This window comes from Trachypithecus francoisi, unplaced genomic scaffold (genome assembly GCF_009764315.1).
Source record: "Trachypithecus francoisi isolate TF-2019V2 unplaced genomic scaffold, Tfra_2.0 Lachesis_group5, whole genome shotgun sequence".
NCBI lineage: Eukaryota > Metazoa > Chordata > Mammalia > Primates > Cercopithecidae > Trachypithecus > Trachypithecus francoisi.
Window position 1 is genome coordinate 142,523,044 of NW_022681470.1, and position 17,309 is coordinate 142,540,352.

At 48.7% G+C, this 17,309-nt stretch overlaps 1 protein-coding gene across 4 annotated transcripts in view; it reads left to right on the top strand.

Annotated features, from left to right (window-relative positions):
• The window catches only part of INSR (insulin receptor), a 189,408-nt gene that overhangs the window by 117,054 nt on the left and 55,045 nt on the right, over positions 1-17,309 (top strand). For all 4 annotated transcript variants that reach the window (XM_033200527.1, XM_033200528.1, XM_033200529.1 and 1 more), the window contains exons 4-8: positions 4,797-4,945; positions 6,764-6,908; positions 8,462-8,676; positions 11,233-11,359; positions 13,223-13,473. In XM_033200527.1, the coding sequence (XP_033056418.1) occupies positions 4,797-4,945; positions 6,764-6,908; positions 8,462-8,676; positions 11,233-11,359; positions 13,223-13,473 (887 nt within the window). The remainder of the gene's footprint in view (positions 1-4,796; positions 4,946-6,763; positions 6,909-8,461; positions 8,677-11,232; positions 11,360-13,222; positions 13,474-17,309) is intronic.

The following is a 17,309-nucleotide window of genomic DNA, read 5'->3' on the forward strand; positions in this document are numbered from 1 at the left end:
TATTTGCAAAAACAGGTGGCCAACTGGATTTGGCTCCCAAGCCACTGTTTGCCAACTCCAGGCTTAGAGCATTGCCTGCCACATAATAAGAATAGAGGCAATAAAAGAAGTCAAACAGGCCGGGCGCGGTGGCTCAAGCCTGTAATCCCAGCACTTTGGGAGGCCGAGACGGGTGGATCACGAGGTCAGGAGATCGAGACCATCCTGGCTAACACGGTGAAACCCCGTCTCTACTAAAAATACAAAAACTAGCTGGGCGAGGTGGCGGGCGCCTGTAGTCCCAGCTACTCGGGAGGCTGAGGCAGGAGAATGGCGTAAACCCGGGAGGCGGAGCTTGCAGTGAGCTGAGATCCGGCCACTGCACTCCAGTCCGGGCGACAGAGCGAGACTCCGCCTCAAAAAAAAAAAAAAAAAAAAAAAAAAAAAAGAAGTCAAACATTCGGTCACTGTTTTGTTTCTGCCTCAGCTGTTCTGCCACTACCTGGGTGTACTGCAGCACCGTTCTGACACCATCCTCCTCCAAAGTTAGCATCAGACTCCACAAGTTTAAGCCTCAGCCTTTCATGACATTTCCCTTACTTCAGACACTGGCAGCATCTTGGGGATTCCCCCAGCCACCCACACTTCTGATTAACTGGCTCTAAATTGGGGGAGGCCCACAAACTCTTTGGGTTTGATAATTTACTCGAAGGAACTCAGAGAACTAAAATAAACCTGGCCAGGTGTGGTGGCTCATGCCTGTAATCCCAGCACTTTGGGAGGCTAAGGTGGGAGGCTCACTTGAGCTCAGAGGTTTGAGACCAGCCTGGACAACATAGCAAGACCTCATCTCTACAAAAATTTAAAAACATTAGCCAGGTGTGGGGGTGCATGCCTGTAGTCCCAGCTACTTGGGGGGCTTAAGCAGGAGGATTGCTTGAGCCCAGGAGTTTGAGGCTGCAGTGAGCTGAGATTGTGCCAGTGCACTCCAGCCTGGGTGGCAGAGCAAGATCTTGTCTCAAATTTAAAAACCCTGCTATACAGTTATAGTTTTATTATAAAGCATACACATAGGGCAAGATCTGGGAGAGTTCTAGACACAGAATTTCCATATTCCCTCCCTGTGGCAACAGCATATATCACCCTCTTGACATACTGACGTGTCCACCAGCTGGGAAGTACTACTGAGCTTTGGTGTCCAGAGTTTTTGTTTGTTTGTTTGTTTTGAGATGGAGTCTCACTCTGTCACCCAGGCTGGCGTGCAGTGGCACAATCTTAGCTCACTGCAATCTCCACATCCCAGGTTCAAGCGATTCTCCTGCCTCAGCCTCCCAAGTAGCTGGGACTACAGGCGTGCACCACCATGCATGGCTAATTTTTGTATTTTTAGTAAAGACGGGGTTTCACCATGTTGGCTAGGCTGGTCTTGAACTCCTGACCTTGCGATTCACCTGCCTCAGCCTCCCAAAGAGCTAGGATTACAGGCGTGAGGCACTGCACCTGCCCCCAGTGTCCACAGTTTTAATTGGAGTCTCCTTCCTTCTGTGTGATCGATGGAAATCATTGGCCATGTGATTAAACACTGCCATTTCCAGCCCTCTCCTCTCCCTGGAGGTCAGGTGACTAAAAGCCCCAACCCTCCAATCACAAGGTTGGTCTTTCTGGTGACCGCCCCCCACCCTAATGTTATCTAGGCCCCCACCATAAGTCACCCCCAACATTCCTAACCCTCCTAACAAAAGCATTCCTATGACTCAGAAAATTCCAAGGGTTTTTGAAGCTCTATGCCAAGAACCAGGATGAAGACCAGATACATTCTTTATGATACTACAGTCACAAAAATCATTCTGAAGAGTTGAATACACAGGGGTGTGAGAACAACGGCAGCAGCAACAACGATGCCACCGATAACAAGTGACTCTTGTAGCAATAGATAAAATTATGTTCTGTGTGCGAAGTGCTTTTGTGGTATGCATCATTGAGTTCCTCATCACAAGCTGTGGCATTAGTGTTGTTATTTTCAGATGAACACACGGAGACTGTTAACAGTTGGGAATCTTGTGGTTTCATGCACCAGAACTCCAACTCAAATTGGCTTAACTGGCCTGGCATAATGGCTCACACCTGTAATCCTAGCCCTTTGGGAGGCCGAGGCGGGTGGATCACCTGAGGTCAGGAGTTCGAGACCAGCCTGACTAGCATGGAGAAACCCCATCTCTACTAAAAAAATTAAAAAATAAAAATACAAAATTAGATGGGCATGGTGATGCAGGCCTGTAATCCCAGTTACTCAGGAGGCTGAGGCAGGAGAATCGTTTGAACCCGGGAGGCGGAGGTTGCAGTGAGCCGAGGTTGTACCAGTGCACTCCAGCCTGAGCAATAAGAGCGAGACTCCATCAGAAAAAAAACAAAAAACAAAAAACAAAAAAAAACCTTGACTTAACCAAGATTAAAGGAGTTTGTTAGTGCCCATAACCAAAAAGTTCAGGGAGTTGCTTCAGGCATAGCTGTATCAAGAAGCTTAAGTAATGTACCTGATCAGTCTCTTCCATCTTTATTTTGCTCTTTGTTGGTTTTCTTTTCAGGCAGCTTCTCCCTCACCCTTCACCCCATGCTAGCAAGATGGCAAAACCCTTAGATACTCCAGAAGGAAGACAATTTCCCCTTCCTGCATGTTCTAGCAGAACCCTCACTGCGCTGACTTAAGTCCTGTACCCATCTCTGAGCCGCCACGGGAATAGAAGGTGGTGCTCAGCTTGTCTTGGATCTTGTGTCCATCCTGGATCTAGAAAGGCTTTGGAAGCCAAGAGCTGATCTCAGGGACCGCGTGTTGGGGGAGGACTGGCTCCCAAAGGACTCCTGGAGGCTGTGATGGCATCAGGCTGCAGGTTGGCAAAACCAAAGGTTGCCCAAGTCGTTTGCTGTTAAACATGGAGTCATGTTACAGCCATACTTGCATCAAATCCCACACACAACAGCAAATGTCCTGTCTCCTTGGAGTAGCAAGTTGAGTTCTGCCACGTTGGGGTAACAGTGTCAGTTCTGCCACATCAGGCCCATCAGCTCAAGGTAATGAATGGCACATTCTCATTACCACGTGCATTTGTCCATTTCTGCACTGCTATAAATAAAAACCTGGAGCGGGGCGTCGTGGCTCACGCCTATAATCCCAGCACTTTGGGAGGCCGAGGTGGGTGGATCACCTGAGGTCAGGAGTTCAAGATGAGCCTGACCAACATGGAGAAACCCCGTCTCTACTAAAAATACAAAATTAGCTGGGTGCAGTGGCTCACACCTGTAATCCCAGCACTTTGGGAGGCCGAGGTGGGTGGATCACCTGAGGTCAGGAGTTCAAGATGAGCCTGACCAACATGGAGAAACCCCGTCTCTACTAAAAATACAAAATTAGCTGGGCGTGGTGGTGTGCGTCTGTAATCCCAGCTACTTGGGAGGCTGAGGCAGGAGAATCGCTTGAACCCAGGAGGTGTAGGTTACGGTGAGCTGAGATGGTGCCATTGCACTCCAGCCTGGGCAACAAGAGCAAAACTCAGTCTCATAGGGAAAAAAAAAAAAAAAAAGAAATACCTGGAACTGGGTAATTTATAAAGAAAAGAGATTTAATTGGCTCATGGCCCTGCAGGCTGTACAGGAAGCATAGCGGCTTCTGCTTCTGGGGAGGCCTCAGGAAACTTACAATCATGGGGGAAAGTGATGGGGAGGCAGGCACATCTTACACGACTGGAGGAACAGAGAAAGGAGGAAGGTGCTACATTTTTTTTTTTTTTTTTTTTGAGACAGAGTCTTACTCTGTCACCCAGACTGGAGTAAAGTGGCATGATCGTGGCTCACTGCAGCCACCGCCTCCTGGGTTCAAGTGATTCTCCTGCCTCAGCCTCCCGAGTAGTTGGGATTGCAGGTGGGCACCACTACACCTGGCTAATTTTTGTATTTTTAGTAGAGACAAGGTTTCACCATGTTGGCCAGGCTCCCAAAGTGCTGGGATTACAGGCGTGAGCCACTGCGCCTGGCCTGGAGGACATTTTTAATTGCCACAACTTATGGGAGGGATGCTACTGGCATCTCGTGAGTGGAGCCTAGGGATGCTAATAGCGTCCAATGCACAGGATACCACCCCCACCACTGCAGTGGAGAGTTACTTGGCCCCAGATGTGAACAATGCTGAGGTCAGAAGACCTTGCCGTCGCATGATGGACTCATGCCATCACTTGAGACCCTGCATGGTACGCTGTCTTCCCAGGCTGATCTCGAACTCCCAGGCTCAAGCAACACTCCCTCCTTGGCCTCTCAAAGTGCAGAGATGACAGGCGGGAGCCACCACGCCTGGCTCCAGAGTCTACAATTTTAACAATCAAGCAATATGCCCTATGGTAGATCGGCAGACTGTGTTTTCAGAAATATTATCTCAGGCAGAAAGGGCCAGGTGCAGTGGCTCACACCTGTAATCCCAGCACTTTGGGAGGCTGAGGCGAGTGGATCACTTGAGGTCAGGAGTTGGAGACCAGCCTGGTCAACGTGGTGAAACCCCGTCTCTACTCAAAAATACAAAAATTAGCTGGGCGTGGTTGTGGGCACCTGTAATCCCAGCTACTGTGGAGGCTGAGGCAGGAGAATCTCTTGAACCCAGGAGGCAGAGGTTGCAGTGAGCTGAGATCGCACCACTGCACTCCAGCTTGGGCAACAGAGCAAGACTCTGTCACATGCACATACAAAGAAATAGCATATCAGGCAGAAAGATGCCAGAGATGTCTGAGGGACTTTGAACACCCTTATCCCTCTCTCTCTCTGCTCTGTCTTAGCTTGCTGTGCACCCCGTGCCTGGGCCCCTGTCCCAAGGTATGCCACCTCCTAGAAGGCGAGAAGACCATCGACTCGGTGACGTCTGCCCAGGAGCTCCGAGGATGCACTGTCATCAACGGGAGTCTGATCATCAACATTCGAGGAGGCAGTGAGTGCTCTCTGGGGGCGCATCGGGGTGCCTGCTGGGCTCCATGTCCATTTTCTTCCCCGCTCACAGCTCAGAGAAACATGGAGAAACCCCATCTCTACTAAAAATACAAAAAACTTCGCCAGGTGTGGTGGCACATGCCTGTAATCCCAGCTACACAGGAGGTTGAGGCAGGAGAATTGCTTGAACTCAGCAAGTGGAGGTTGCGATGAGCTGAGATCGCGCCACTGCACTCCAGCCTGGGCGACAGAGTGAGACTCCATCTCAAAAAAAAAAAAAAAAAGAAGACCAGGCACGGTGGCTCATGCCTGTAACCCCAGCACTTTGGGAGGCTGAGGTGGGCGTATCACTTGAGGTCAGGAGTTTGAGACCAGCCAACATGGGGAAACCCTGTCTCTGCTAAAAATACAAAAATTAGCTGGGCATGGTGGCACATGCCTGTAGTCCCAGCTTCTCGGGAGGCTGGGGCAGGAGAGTCACTTGAACCTGGGAGGCAGAGGTTGCAGTGAGCTGAGATCGCACCACTACACTCCAGCCTGGGCCATAGACCGAGACTCCATTTCAAAAAAAAAGAAAAGGAAAGAAAAGAAATACCATGTCAGGCAAAAAGGCATTCCTTTGCTTATTTCTTTAGCAAACATGTATTGAATACTCACAGTGAGTAAGGTCAAGTCCTTACCCCGCTGGATTTTTGCACATAAGTAAATCAACAGATATTTTAAGTTCAGGTGGTGGCCTGTGCTGTGAAGGGAAGTGCAGCAGGGTAATAGGTGGAATGGAAATGGGCAGCTTTTCCCTATAAAGGGCTCTGTCATGAATATATTCAGCCCTACAGGCCGGGCAATGTCTGTCATAACCATTCAGCTCTACTGTTGTAATATGAATACAGCCATAGACCCATGTCAGCTAGTGGGCATGGCTTTGTTCCAATAAAACTTTATTTTACAAAACAGGTGGAATTTGGCCAGTGGGCTGTCATTGGTCAGCCTCTGAAATAGAGAATAAAAGGGATTGCTTTTTTTTTTTTGTAGTTTTAGTAGAGACAGGGTTTCACCATGTTGGCCAGGCTGGTCTTGAACTCCTGACCTCAAGTGATCCACCTGCCTCACCCTCCCAAGGTGCTAGGATTACAGGCATGAGCCACCAGCACCTAGCCTGGGGTTGCTATTTTAGAGAAGTCTCTGGTGTGGGAAAAGAGGGTTTGAGATGATGGTGGAACAAGCCAAGCAGCTATATGGTGGAAATAGTATTCTGAGCAACAGAGGCAGCCAGTGCCAAGGTCCTGGGGCAGAAGTATGCTTGACCCATTTAAGGAATGCTAAGAACTACAGATTGTGTTCTAAGCATGATGAGGTTTTGTTTGTTTGTTTGTTTGTTTTGTTTTGTTTTTTGTTTTTTTTGAGACGGAGTTTCTCTCTTTGTTGCCCAGGCTGGAGTGCAATGGTGCGATCTTGGCTCACCACAACCTCTGCCTCCTGGGTTCAAGCAATTCTCCTGCCTCAGCCTCCCGAGTAACTGGGATTACAGGCATGTGCCACCACACCTGGCTAATTTTTTTTTGTATTTTTAGTAGAGATGGGGTTTCTCCATGTTGGTCAGGCTGGTCTCGAACTCTCGACCTCAGGTGATCCGCCCACCTCGGCCTCCCAAAGGGCTGGGATTACAGGTGTGAGCCACCGTGCCTGGCCAGCATGATGAGTTTTAAGCTGGGTATGTCCAATCATTTACAGCCTGAGGGTTATCTTCTCACCGTGGAGAATCATGAGAAGATTGAAATATATCTATAGAAACCCACTGAATATTCTCTCATTTCCTTAGATAATCTGGCAGCTGAGCTAGAAGCCAACCTCGGCCTCATTGAAGAAATTTCAGGGTATCTAAAAATCCGCCGATCCTACGCTCTGGTGTCACTTTCCTTCTTCCGGAAGTTACGTCTGATTCGAGGAGAGACCTTGGAAATCGGGTACGTGGGCCTGAATGCTAACTAGGAAGTTCAGGCATTAGAAAAACTTAAGGATTTTTTTGGCCAGGCGCGGTGGCTGATGCCTGTAATCCCATCACTTTGGGAGGCTGATGCGGGTGGGTCACTTGAGGCCAGGAGTTCAAGACCAGCCTGGCCAACATGGTGAAACCCCATCTCTACTAAAAGTACAAAAATTAGCCAGGTGTGGTGGTGCACACCTGTAATCCCGGCTCCTTGGAAGGCTGAGGCAGGAGAATAGCTTGAACCTGGGAGACAGAGGTTGCAGTGAGCCAAGATCACACCACTGCACTCCAGCCTGGGTGACAGAGCAAGACTCCGTCCACAAAAAAAAAAAAGAAGAAAAGAAAAGAAGAAGAAAAACTTAAGGATTTAAAAAAAAAAAAACAAATGAAAGTTATGTGGCAAAACCTTGGGAGAAAAGAACTTGGAATGTGCCTAGAGGTCCATCCAGCCAAAAATTGCAAAAGCTGTTTTATAGTCATTCTTGAGAAACAAAAGTGGGAGCAGCCCAACCTTGGTGCCTGTCCTCCAAGGGCACAGGCTGGAATTTTTGCTAAATAGGGCATCCGGCTGTTTGGGCTACATTGTAAGTAGAGTTTAACATGCATAAAATGGACATTTCTTCTTAGTCCCAGTTGTTCATCCTAATTTCTGGGATGGGCTCCATCTCAGTGTATTCCAATATATTCCAGCCTTCTCCTTGAGGTCCTAGAAACTCTGTTAGTAAAAGAGCAGAAACTCAGACTAGCTGTGTTTCACGCAGATCAAGATTGACTCATAGGCAGGAGGTCTGTGGAAGACCCAGGTTCTTTCCATCTTTGTGCTCCTCATGGTCACAAGATGGCTGCCTCAGCCCCAGCCTCACATCTGTAGAACAGACAGCCAATGGGGAAAGGGACAAAAGGACATGGTAATCAACATGAGCTGGTAAGTGATTCGAGAAGGAGGTCTAAACAATATAATTTAGACTATATTGTCCGCTGGAGTGCACTCCAGCGGACAATGTAGTCTCTGGGCAACAGAGTGAGACTCCGTCTCAATTTAAAAAACAAACAAACAAACAAAAACCTTCAGTGGCTCCTTTCTGCTTATTAAGGACGGTCACACATTCTTGGTCTTGATCTGGCATGCAGTATACTAGAGGGTCTGGTCTATTGCAACTCCAGCTATTTCCTGTCACCTATTGGCCAAAACAGGCTACTTTGCTCTTCCCTGAGCTCAGCTTGGGTGCCTCTGTGTCATCAGTATTTCCCCTGTTTGCAGAAATTGGTTTCTGCAAAACCTATTCCTCAGTCCATCACAGACTCACCACCCCCCTTCAAGACTGAGCTGAGCCTCCTTCCTGGCCATGAAAACTTCCTCAGCTTCCCCTGTTATCCCCATTCGACAAAGATATGTTGAGTATGTGCCAAGCAAGTGGAGAGGATTAGGGATATAGCACCGAACAAGATCAACTCCAGGCATGGCCATAGCATCTTAGAGCTGTAGAAGACCAGCTGTTGAATGACTAGATGTATGTGTTATTTCCATAGGAACTACTCCTTCTATGCCTTGGACAACCAGAACCTAAGGCAGCTCTGGGATTGGAGCAAACACAACCTCACCATCACTCAGGGGAAACTCTTCTTCCACTATAACCCCAAACTCTGCTTGTCAGAAATCCACAAGATGGAAGAAGTTTCAGGAACCAAGGGGCGCCAGGAGAGAAATGACATTGCCCTGAAGACCAATGGGGACCAGGCATCCTGTAAGTCACTGGTCCCCAACCTTTTTGGCACCAGGGCCCGGTTTAGCGGAAGACAGTTTTTCCATGGATTGGTGGGGGGTGGGGATGGTTTCGGCATGATTCAAGTGCATTACATTTATGGTGCACCTTATTCCTATTATTGTTACATCGTAATGTATAATGAAAGAATTGGACAACTCACCATCAGGTAGAATCCATGGGAGCCCTGAGCTTATGTTCCTGCAACTAGATGGTCCCAGCTGGGAGTGATGGGAAGACAGTGGCAGATCATCAGGCTTTAGATTTTCATAAGGAGTGTGCAGTCTGGATCCCTCATGTGCACAGTTCACAATGGGGTTCATGCTCCTATGAGAATCTCATGCTGCCGCTGATCTGACAGGAGGCAGAGCTCAGGTGGTCATGCGAGCGATGGGGAGTGACTGTAAATACAGAGGAAGCTTCCCTTGCTTGCCCACCACTCACCTCCTGCTGTACAGCCCTGTTCCTAACAGGCCATGGAGCAGGACTGGTCTGTAGCCCAGGGGCTGGGGACCCCTGCTGTAAGTGGTCCACAAACCAGATAATGTGGCTCTCCTCTCTCATCCATCACAGTGGCCCCCCGGGGGTGTTATTTCCCTCTAACAACCCATTGTGTGATCGGCTTTCTTACTGAGGGCAGACTCTGCACATTTATTAATATTATCACTATGCTTACTGCATGCAATATAGTACCTGATACGGGGTGAGGTCATACGAGCACTGAATGAATGGATGAATGAATGATGGATGAATGAATGAATGGATGAATGAATGCTGGATGAATGAATGATGGATGAATGAATGAATGGATGAATGAATGATGGATGAATGAATGAATGGATGAATGAATGACATCTTCTTATATGTGTATCAGGCTGATGCTGAAGAGTTCAGAGTTGAGTCAAATACCTATGTCAGTCTGCATGTCCCGGGAAGTGACTGCCAAATTGAAGTTTAGGAGTGCAGAAAATGTATAGAGAGGGTAATACCCATGAAATATGAAAGAGAGGAAGAGCTTCCTTTTTTTTTTTTTTTTTTGAGACAGAGTCTTTCTCTGTCACCCAGGCTGGAGTGCAGTGGTGCGATCTTGGCTCACTGCAACCTCCTCCTCCTGGATTCAAGTAATTCTCTCGCCTCAGCCTCCAGAGTAGCTGGGACTACAGGCACATGCCACCATGCCCGGCTAATTCTTTTTGTATTTTTAGTAGAGACAGGGTTTTGCCGTGGTGGCCAGGGTAGTCTTGAATCCTGACCTCATGTGATCCTCCCGCCTCGGCCTCCCAAAGTGCTGGGATTACAGGTGTGAGCCACCACGCCCAGCCATGAAGAGCCTTTTGACAATAGCGTGGATCTGACCTCTGTGAACAGAGAGCAGGAAGGAAAGAGGATAGGGCTGGGAGAGCCTCAGACAGTGGTGTATCCCTGAGTCTTGTCCAAACCCAGAAAGAGCTCAAGGCCACAGTTGTCTGCAGGGAAGTTCTGCATTGCAATGGAACGGCCAGGCATCCACCAAGCTCAGTCACAGGTGGAGGTTGTCCAGGGAGAATCAGGTCTTGGCTGGAATGCTGTAGCGGGTCGTGCAGCTGCAGGCTGCCTGCTGACTGCACTTCCCTGACAGATTCTGAGCAGTGAGCTGCCAGGGGCTTCTGTGACACCTCCATGGGGAGTTAGCTACTTATGTCAAAATGTAGTGCAAGGGCCGGGGATGGTGGCTCACGCCTGTAATCCCAACCCTTTGGGAGGCCGAGGCGGGCAGATCACTCGAGGTCAGGAGTTCGAGAGCAGCCTGGCCAATGTGGTGAAACCCCATCTCTACTAAAAAAATAAACAAAAACTAGCTGGGCGTGGTGGTGGGTGCCCGTAATCCCAGCTACTTGAGAGGTTGAGGCATGAGAATTGCTTAAACCTGGTAGGCGGAGGTTATAGTGAGCAGATATCGTGCCACTGCACTCCAGCCTTGGCAACAGAGCAAGAATGTCTCAGAAAAAAAAAAAAAAAAAAGTACAAGAAGAGAGAATGAGGTTGGGGTGAGGTTTAGGAGAGGGTTTGCCTTCTAGGCAGAGAGAATTACTTAGATGCGTCTCTCCAATGTCTAATGGTCTGCAGGCTCTCTAAAATCACTTGGCATGGGTTTATTTGCACTGGCGTTGCACCTCCTTCCAGGTCAGTCTTAGAAGTCCACGTGTGAGACAACATTGTGTCAGGACAAACATTATCCTTGGAAATCCCTTCCTCCAATACCTGTTGGCCAGTTGTCCTTCTCACGCGGGCACAGATCGCCCTTATTCAGTTGAGTGTCTGGCTGAGTCAAGTCATTGGCTTACGTGAGCATGAGCGGCCAAGTTGCAAAACCGTCTCTTGCCTTTGAATCTCCCCCCATTCATACTCAGCCAGGCACGAGGGGAGGAGACCCTTAGGGGAAATAGCAGCCCGACCTCTTCCTTCTCACAGTCCCTCCAGGAAGTGTGGGGGTCCCAGGCTTTGGTCTGAGACTACACTGAAATAGCTTGTTTTTGCCTTTTGTTTTAACTTTTCTAGGTGAAAATGAGTTACTTAAATTTTCTTACATTCGGACATCTTTCGATAAGATCTTGCTGAGATGGGAGCCGTACTGGCCCCCCGACTTCCGAGACCTCCTGGGGTTCATGCTGTTCTACAAAGAGGCGTAAGTGGAAGAGATAGACCTTGCAGAGGCGAGGGCCGGCTGGCTCTGTGCTTGCCTCGTTTGTGCCCCAATGTGCCCCTCTCGGGTTCCTCTCTATCTCCCTCCTCCTCCTGGAATAAATACCTTAGGTTCCTTTTTACAGTCTCACCGGTCAATGGTATGCAAAGTCAATACTGTCTGCTTTTATCAAATGCTGAAAATGGAAGCAGGCAGCTTTCGTAGAAGGCCGGACTGGCCAGTTTCCTGGGGCAGTATTCCATTTTGCCTGGCCTGTGTATATCTCATCAGACATCCTTTGTAGTCAGGAACTCAGTCTACTGAGCGGATGTTATCAAATGTATTGCTTATCTATTTTTCATTTTTTTCCCCAACTTTTTTTTTTTTTTTGAGATGGAGTCTCGCTCTGTTGCCCAGGCTGCAGTGCAGCGGCACGATCTTGGCTTACTGCAACCTCTGCCTCCCGGGTTCAAGCAATTCTCCTGCCTCAGTCTCTTGAGTAGCTGGGATTACAGGCGTGCACCATCACACCCAGCTAATTGGTGTATTTTTGGTACAGATGTGTTTTGCCATGTTGGCCAGGCTGGTCTCAAACTCCTGACCTCAGGTGATCCGCCCACCTTGGCCTCCCAAAGTGCTGGGATCACAGGCATGAGCCGCCACACCTGGCCAGTAGTAATATTAATAATAGTTCTAGCCCCCAAGATTGACCTTGTGCCTTGCTGAGAACTTATACACAGTCTAATCTTATCAATAACTTGCGAGGAAATTCCTGCTATTACTGTTATTACAGATTGAGTATCCCTAATCTGAAAATCTGAAATCTGTAATGCTCCAAAATCCAAAGCTTTTTGAGGGCTGACCTGATGCTCAACGGAAAAGCTCATTGGAGCATTTCAGATTTCAGATTTTTAGATTCGAGATGCTGAACTGGTACAATGCAAATTAACTAGTAAAATGCAAATATTTCAAAACCCAAAAATATCCAAAATCCAAAACACTTCTGGTCCCAATCATTTATTTATTTATTTATTCATTTTTAGACAGAGTCTCGCTCTGTCACCCAGGCTGAAGTGCAGTGGTGCGATCTCGGTTCATTGCAACCTCTGCTCCCGAGTTCAAGCGATTCCCTTGCCTCAGCCTCCAGAGCAGCTGGGATTACAGGCGCCCACCACCATGCCTTGCTAATTTTTGTATTTTTAGTAGAGATGAGGTTTCACCATGTTGGCCAGGCTGGTCTCGAACTCCTGGCCTCAAATGATCCACCCACCTCAGCCTCCCAAAGTGCTAGGATTACAGGCGTGAGCTACCATGCCTGGCCAAATCCCAAGTATTTTGAATAAGGGATGCCCAAGCTGTGTTTTTGCATTGAGATGTCAGGGTTGGCGGTTCCTTTCTCTTCGGCTGTTCCCGAGTTATTTTTTCTTGCAGCATAAGATTGTTGGGTGAGTAAGACGTGACCCTACAGGATGTAACTTCCCAGGCCTCATCTGCACGGTGCTCAATGTGACGGTCTTTTTTTTTTTTTTTTTGAGATGGAGTCTCGCTCTGTTGCCCAGACTGGGTGCAGTGGCCGGATCTCAGCTCACTGCAAGCTCCGCCTCCCGGGTTTACGCCATTCTCCTGCCTCAGCCTCCAGCGTAGCTGGGACTACAGGCGCCCGCCACCCCGCCTGGCTAGTTTTTTGTATCTTTTAGTAGAGACGGGGTTTCACCGTGTTAGCCAGGATGGTCTCGATCTCCTGACCTCGTGATCTGCCCGCCTCGGCCTCCCAAAGTGCTGGGATTACAGGCTTGAGCCACCGCGCCCAGCCGTAATGTGACGGTCTTATAAAGGTAACCGCCTTCTGCTGTTTTGTCTTGAAAGCCCTTACCAGAATGTGACGGAGTTTGACGGGCAGGATGCGTGTGGTTCCAACAGTTGGACGGTGGTAGACATTGACCCGCCCCTGAGGTCCAACGACCCCAAATCACAGAACCACCCAGGATGGCTAATGCGGGGTCTCAAGCCCTGGACCCAGTATGCCATCTTTGTGAAGACCCTGGTCACCTTTTCGGATGAACGCCGGACCTACGGGGCCAAGAGTGACATCATTTATGTCCAGACAGATGCTACCAGTGAGTGTGTCTTGGGAATGTGAATTTGTCTGTGATTCAGACCTCTGGCTTTTAACAGGCTGGTGCAGCGAGGTTGTATAAAATATTCCTTGATACGGTTATTGGCTTTTTTTTTTTTTTTTTTTTTTTTTTTTTTTTTTTTGAGACAGGGTCTTACTTTGTCACCCAGGCTGGAGTGCAGTGCAGTGGCGTGTTCATGGCTCACTGCAGCCTCAAACTCCCAGGCTCAAGCAATCCTCCTGCCTCAGCCTCCTAAGTAGAAGGAATTATCAGAGTATACCACTATGTGTGGCTATTTTTTTTTTTTTTTGAGACAAAGTCTGGCTTCGTCACCTGGACTGGAGTGCAACAGCACAATCTCGGCTCGCTGCAACCTCTGCCTCCCGGGTGCAAGTAATTCTCCCATCTCAGCCTCCTGAGTAGCTGGGACTGTAGGCATGCACCACCGCAGCCAGCTAATTTGTGTATTTTTTGTGGAGATAGAACGTTGCTTTGTTACCCAGGCTGGTCTTGAACCCCTGGCCTCAAGTGATCCTCCTGCCTTGGCCTCCCAAAGTCCTGGGATTAGAAGTGTGAGCCACCTCGCCCAGTCAGTTATTGGCTTTTAAAGGAACTGAGTATTGAGGTTTATAGTTTCAGATGAGGCAGTAACAACAAGCCACTTGATGGGAATATTTCTATTTTTCATCCTATTATGAAAAATTTTCAAATATTCACAGCATAGAAAGAACAACAACCCCACAGGCGGCCGCCTCCCAGCTTCAACCTTTGGTCATTTTTGTTTCATCTCGATGTCTTTTCCCTCTTCCCACTTGTTACTTCTTTTTGTTTTGTTTTGTTTTGACCTGGGGTATTTCATAGCAATTTAATTATGTTTTGTTTGTTTGTTTGAGATGGAGTCTCACTCTGTCACCCAGGCTGGAGTGCAGTGGCGCCATCTGGACTCACTGCAACCTCCACCTCCCGGGTTCAAGTGATTCTCCTGCCTCAGCCTCCCAAGTCGCTGGGATTACAGGTACGTACCACCATACTGGGCTAATTTTTGTTTTGTTTTGTTTTTTTGAGACAGAGTCTCACTCTGCTGCCCAGGCTGGAGTGCAGTGGTGTAACCTCAGCTCACTGCAACCTCCCCATCCCGGTTCAAATGATTCTCCTGCTTCAGCCTCCCAAGTAGCTGCAACTACCAGGCGTGCCACCCATGGCCAGCTAGTTTTTTTATTTTTAGTAGAGACGGGTTTCACCATGTTGAGCAGGATGGTTTCGATCTCTTGACCTGCAATCCGCCCACCTTGGTGGTATTACAGGCATGAGCCACCATGCCAGCTTTTTTTGTTTTGTTTTGTTTTGTTTTTTTGAGACAGAGTCTCACTCTGCTGCCCAGGCTGGAGTGCAGTGGTGTAACCTCAGCTCACTGCAACCTCCCCATCCCGGTTCAAATGATTCTCCTGCTTCAGCCTCCCAAGTAGCTGCAACTACCAGGCGTGCCACCCATGGCCAGCTAGTTTTTTTATTTTTAGTAGAGACGGGTTTCACCATGTTGAGCAGGATGGTTTCGATCTCTTGACCTGCAATCCGCCCACCTTGGTGGTATTACAGGCATGAGCCACCATGCCAGCTTTTTTTGTTTTGTTTTGTTTTGTTTTTGAGATGGAGTTTCGCTCTTGTTGCCCAGGTTGGAGTGCAATGGTGCTATCTCAGCTCACTGCGACCTCCACCTCCTGGGTTCAAGCAATTCTCCTGCCTCAGCGTCCCGAGTAGCTGGAATTACAGGCATGCGCCACCACGCTTGGCTAATTTTGTATTTTTTTTTTTTGTAGAGACAAGCTTTCTCCATGTTGGTCAGGCTGGTCTCAAACTTCCGACCTCAGGTGATCTGCCCGCCTTGGCCTCCCAAAGTGCTGGGATTACAGGCGTGAGACACCACGCCCAGCCATTTTTGTATTTTTAATAGAGACAGGGCTTTCACCATGTTGGCCAGGCTGCTCTGGAACTCCTGACCTCAAATAATCCGCCCACCTTGGCCTCCCAAAGTGCTGGGATTACAGGCGTGAGCCACTGGGCCCAGCCTGAGTATATTTTTGTAAAACCTAAGTGCTTCTCTTACAGCAGTAGTTCCCAAATGGGGTTAACTGCTCTTCCAGGGAACAGTTGCCAGTCAATGTCTGGAGACGTTTTTGGTTGTCACAGCTGTGGAGATGAAACCACTGGCATTTCGTGGGTGGAAGCCAGAGAGGCTGTTTCATGTCCTGCAGCACACAGGATGCACCCTCCATCATGACAAAGAATTATGCAGCCCCAAAAGCCAATAGTGCTGAGGATGAGAAAGCCCATCCTATAGGCTCAAAATCAGCTTTTTTTTTTAGACAGAGTCTCGCTCTGTTACCCAGGCTGGAGTGCAGTGGCGCAATCTCGGCTCACTGCAAGCTCCACCTCCCGGGTTCACGCCATTCTCCTGCCTCAGCCTCCCGAGTAGCTGGGACTACAGGTGCCCACCACCACACCCGGCTAAGTTTTTGTATTTTTAGTCGAGACGGGATTTCACTGTGGTCTCGATCTCCCAACCTCATGATCCGCCCGCCTTGGCCTCCCAAAGTCCTGGGATTACAGGCATGAGCCACCGTGCCCGGCCCTTTTCTTTTTTTTTAACGGAGTTTCGCTCTTGTCTCCCAGGCTGGAGTTCAATGGCGCGTTCTCGGCTCACTGCAACCTCCGCCTCCCAGGTTCAAGATTCTCCTGCCTCAGCCTCCCAGGAAGCTGAGATTACAGGCGCCCACTACCATGTCCAGCTAATTTTTGTTTTTTTAGTAGAGACAGGGTTTCACCATGTTGGCCAGGTGTGGTCTCGAACTCCTGATCTCAGGTGATTCAGGTGATTCGGCCACCTGAAGTACTGGGATTACAGGCATGAGCCACTGTGCCTGGCCTCGAACTCAAACTTTATAAATCACCCTATCTTCTTCAGTTAATCCCCTCTCATCCTATATCTTTTAGTGATACCAAAAGACTTACAGTTTTCAGAAACTTCTAGCTCCCAGGTGTTTGGACTCCCTCCCCACCCCCAGCTCCCTCACCCACCTCCGTTACTTTGGGTTTTTTGGGTTTTGTTTGTTTGGTTGGTTTTTTTTCTTTCTTTCTTTCTTTGAGAAAGGATCTTGTTCTGTCACCCAGGCTGGAGTGCAGTCGTGCGATCACAGCTCACTGCAGCATCAGCCTCCTGAGTTCCAGCGATCCTCCCATCTCAGATCCCAACTAGCTGGGACCACAGGCATGCTTCCTCATGCCTGGCTGATTTTTATGATTTTTAGTAGAGACAGGGTCTTGCTATGTGACCCAGGCTTGTCTCAAACTCCTGAGCTCAAGCAATCCTCCTGCCTCAGCCTCCCAAAGTGCTGGGATTACAGGTATGAGCCACTCTGTCAGCCGCCTCCATTCTTGAGGGGAAGGTTTTGCAGACTGAATGCCAGGTCATCGACACCATCCAGTGGCTTCAAGTCTGCCCCATGACTGGGTTCTATTAAGGACAGATGTTAATCGGAAAAATGTGAGTATTTGTCTCTTCCCACTATTGTCTCTTTCCCCAGCGGCATCTGCCCATTGGCCAGAACAGAGAGAGTTTAGCTCATAGTCAGAGAGCGTTAGTGTTTGTTGCAGAAATGGATAAATGAATGCTCACATAATCTGGGATGTGAAGGGGCTACTGCTTGGTATCCCGTGCCCTGATTGGATGAGGATTCCCTGTATGTCTCCAGTTTTCTCCGATGTTAAAAAACACTGCGGCGGCCGGACACGGTGGCTCACACCTGTAATCCCAGCACTTTGGGAGGCCAAAGCAGGCA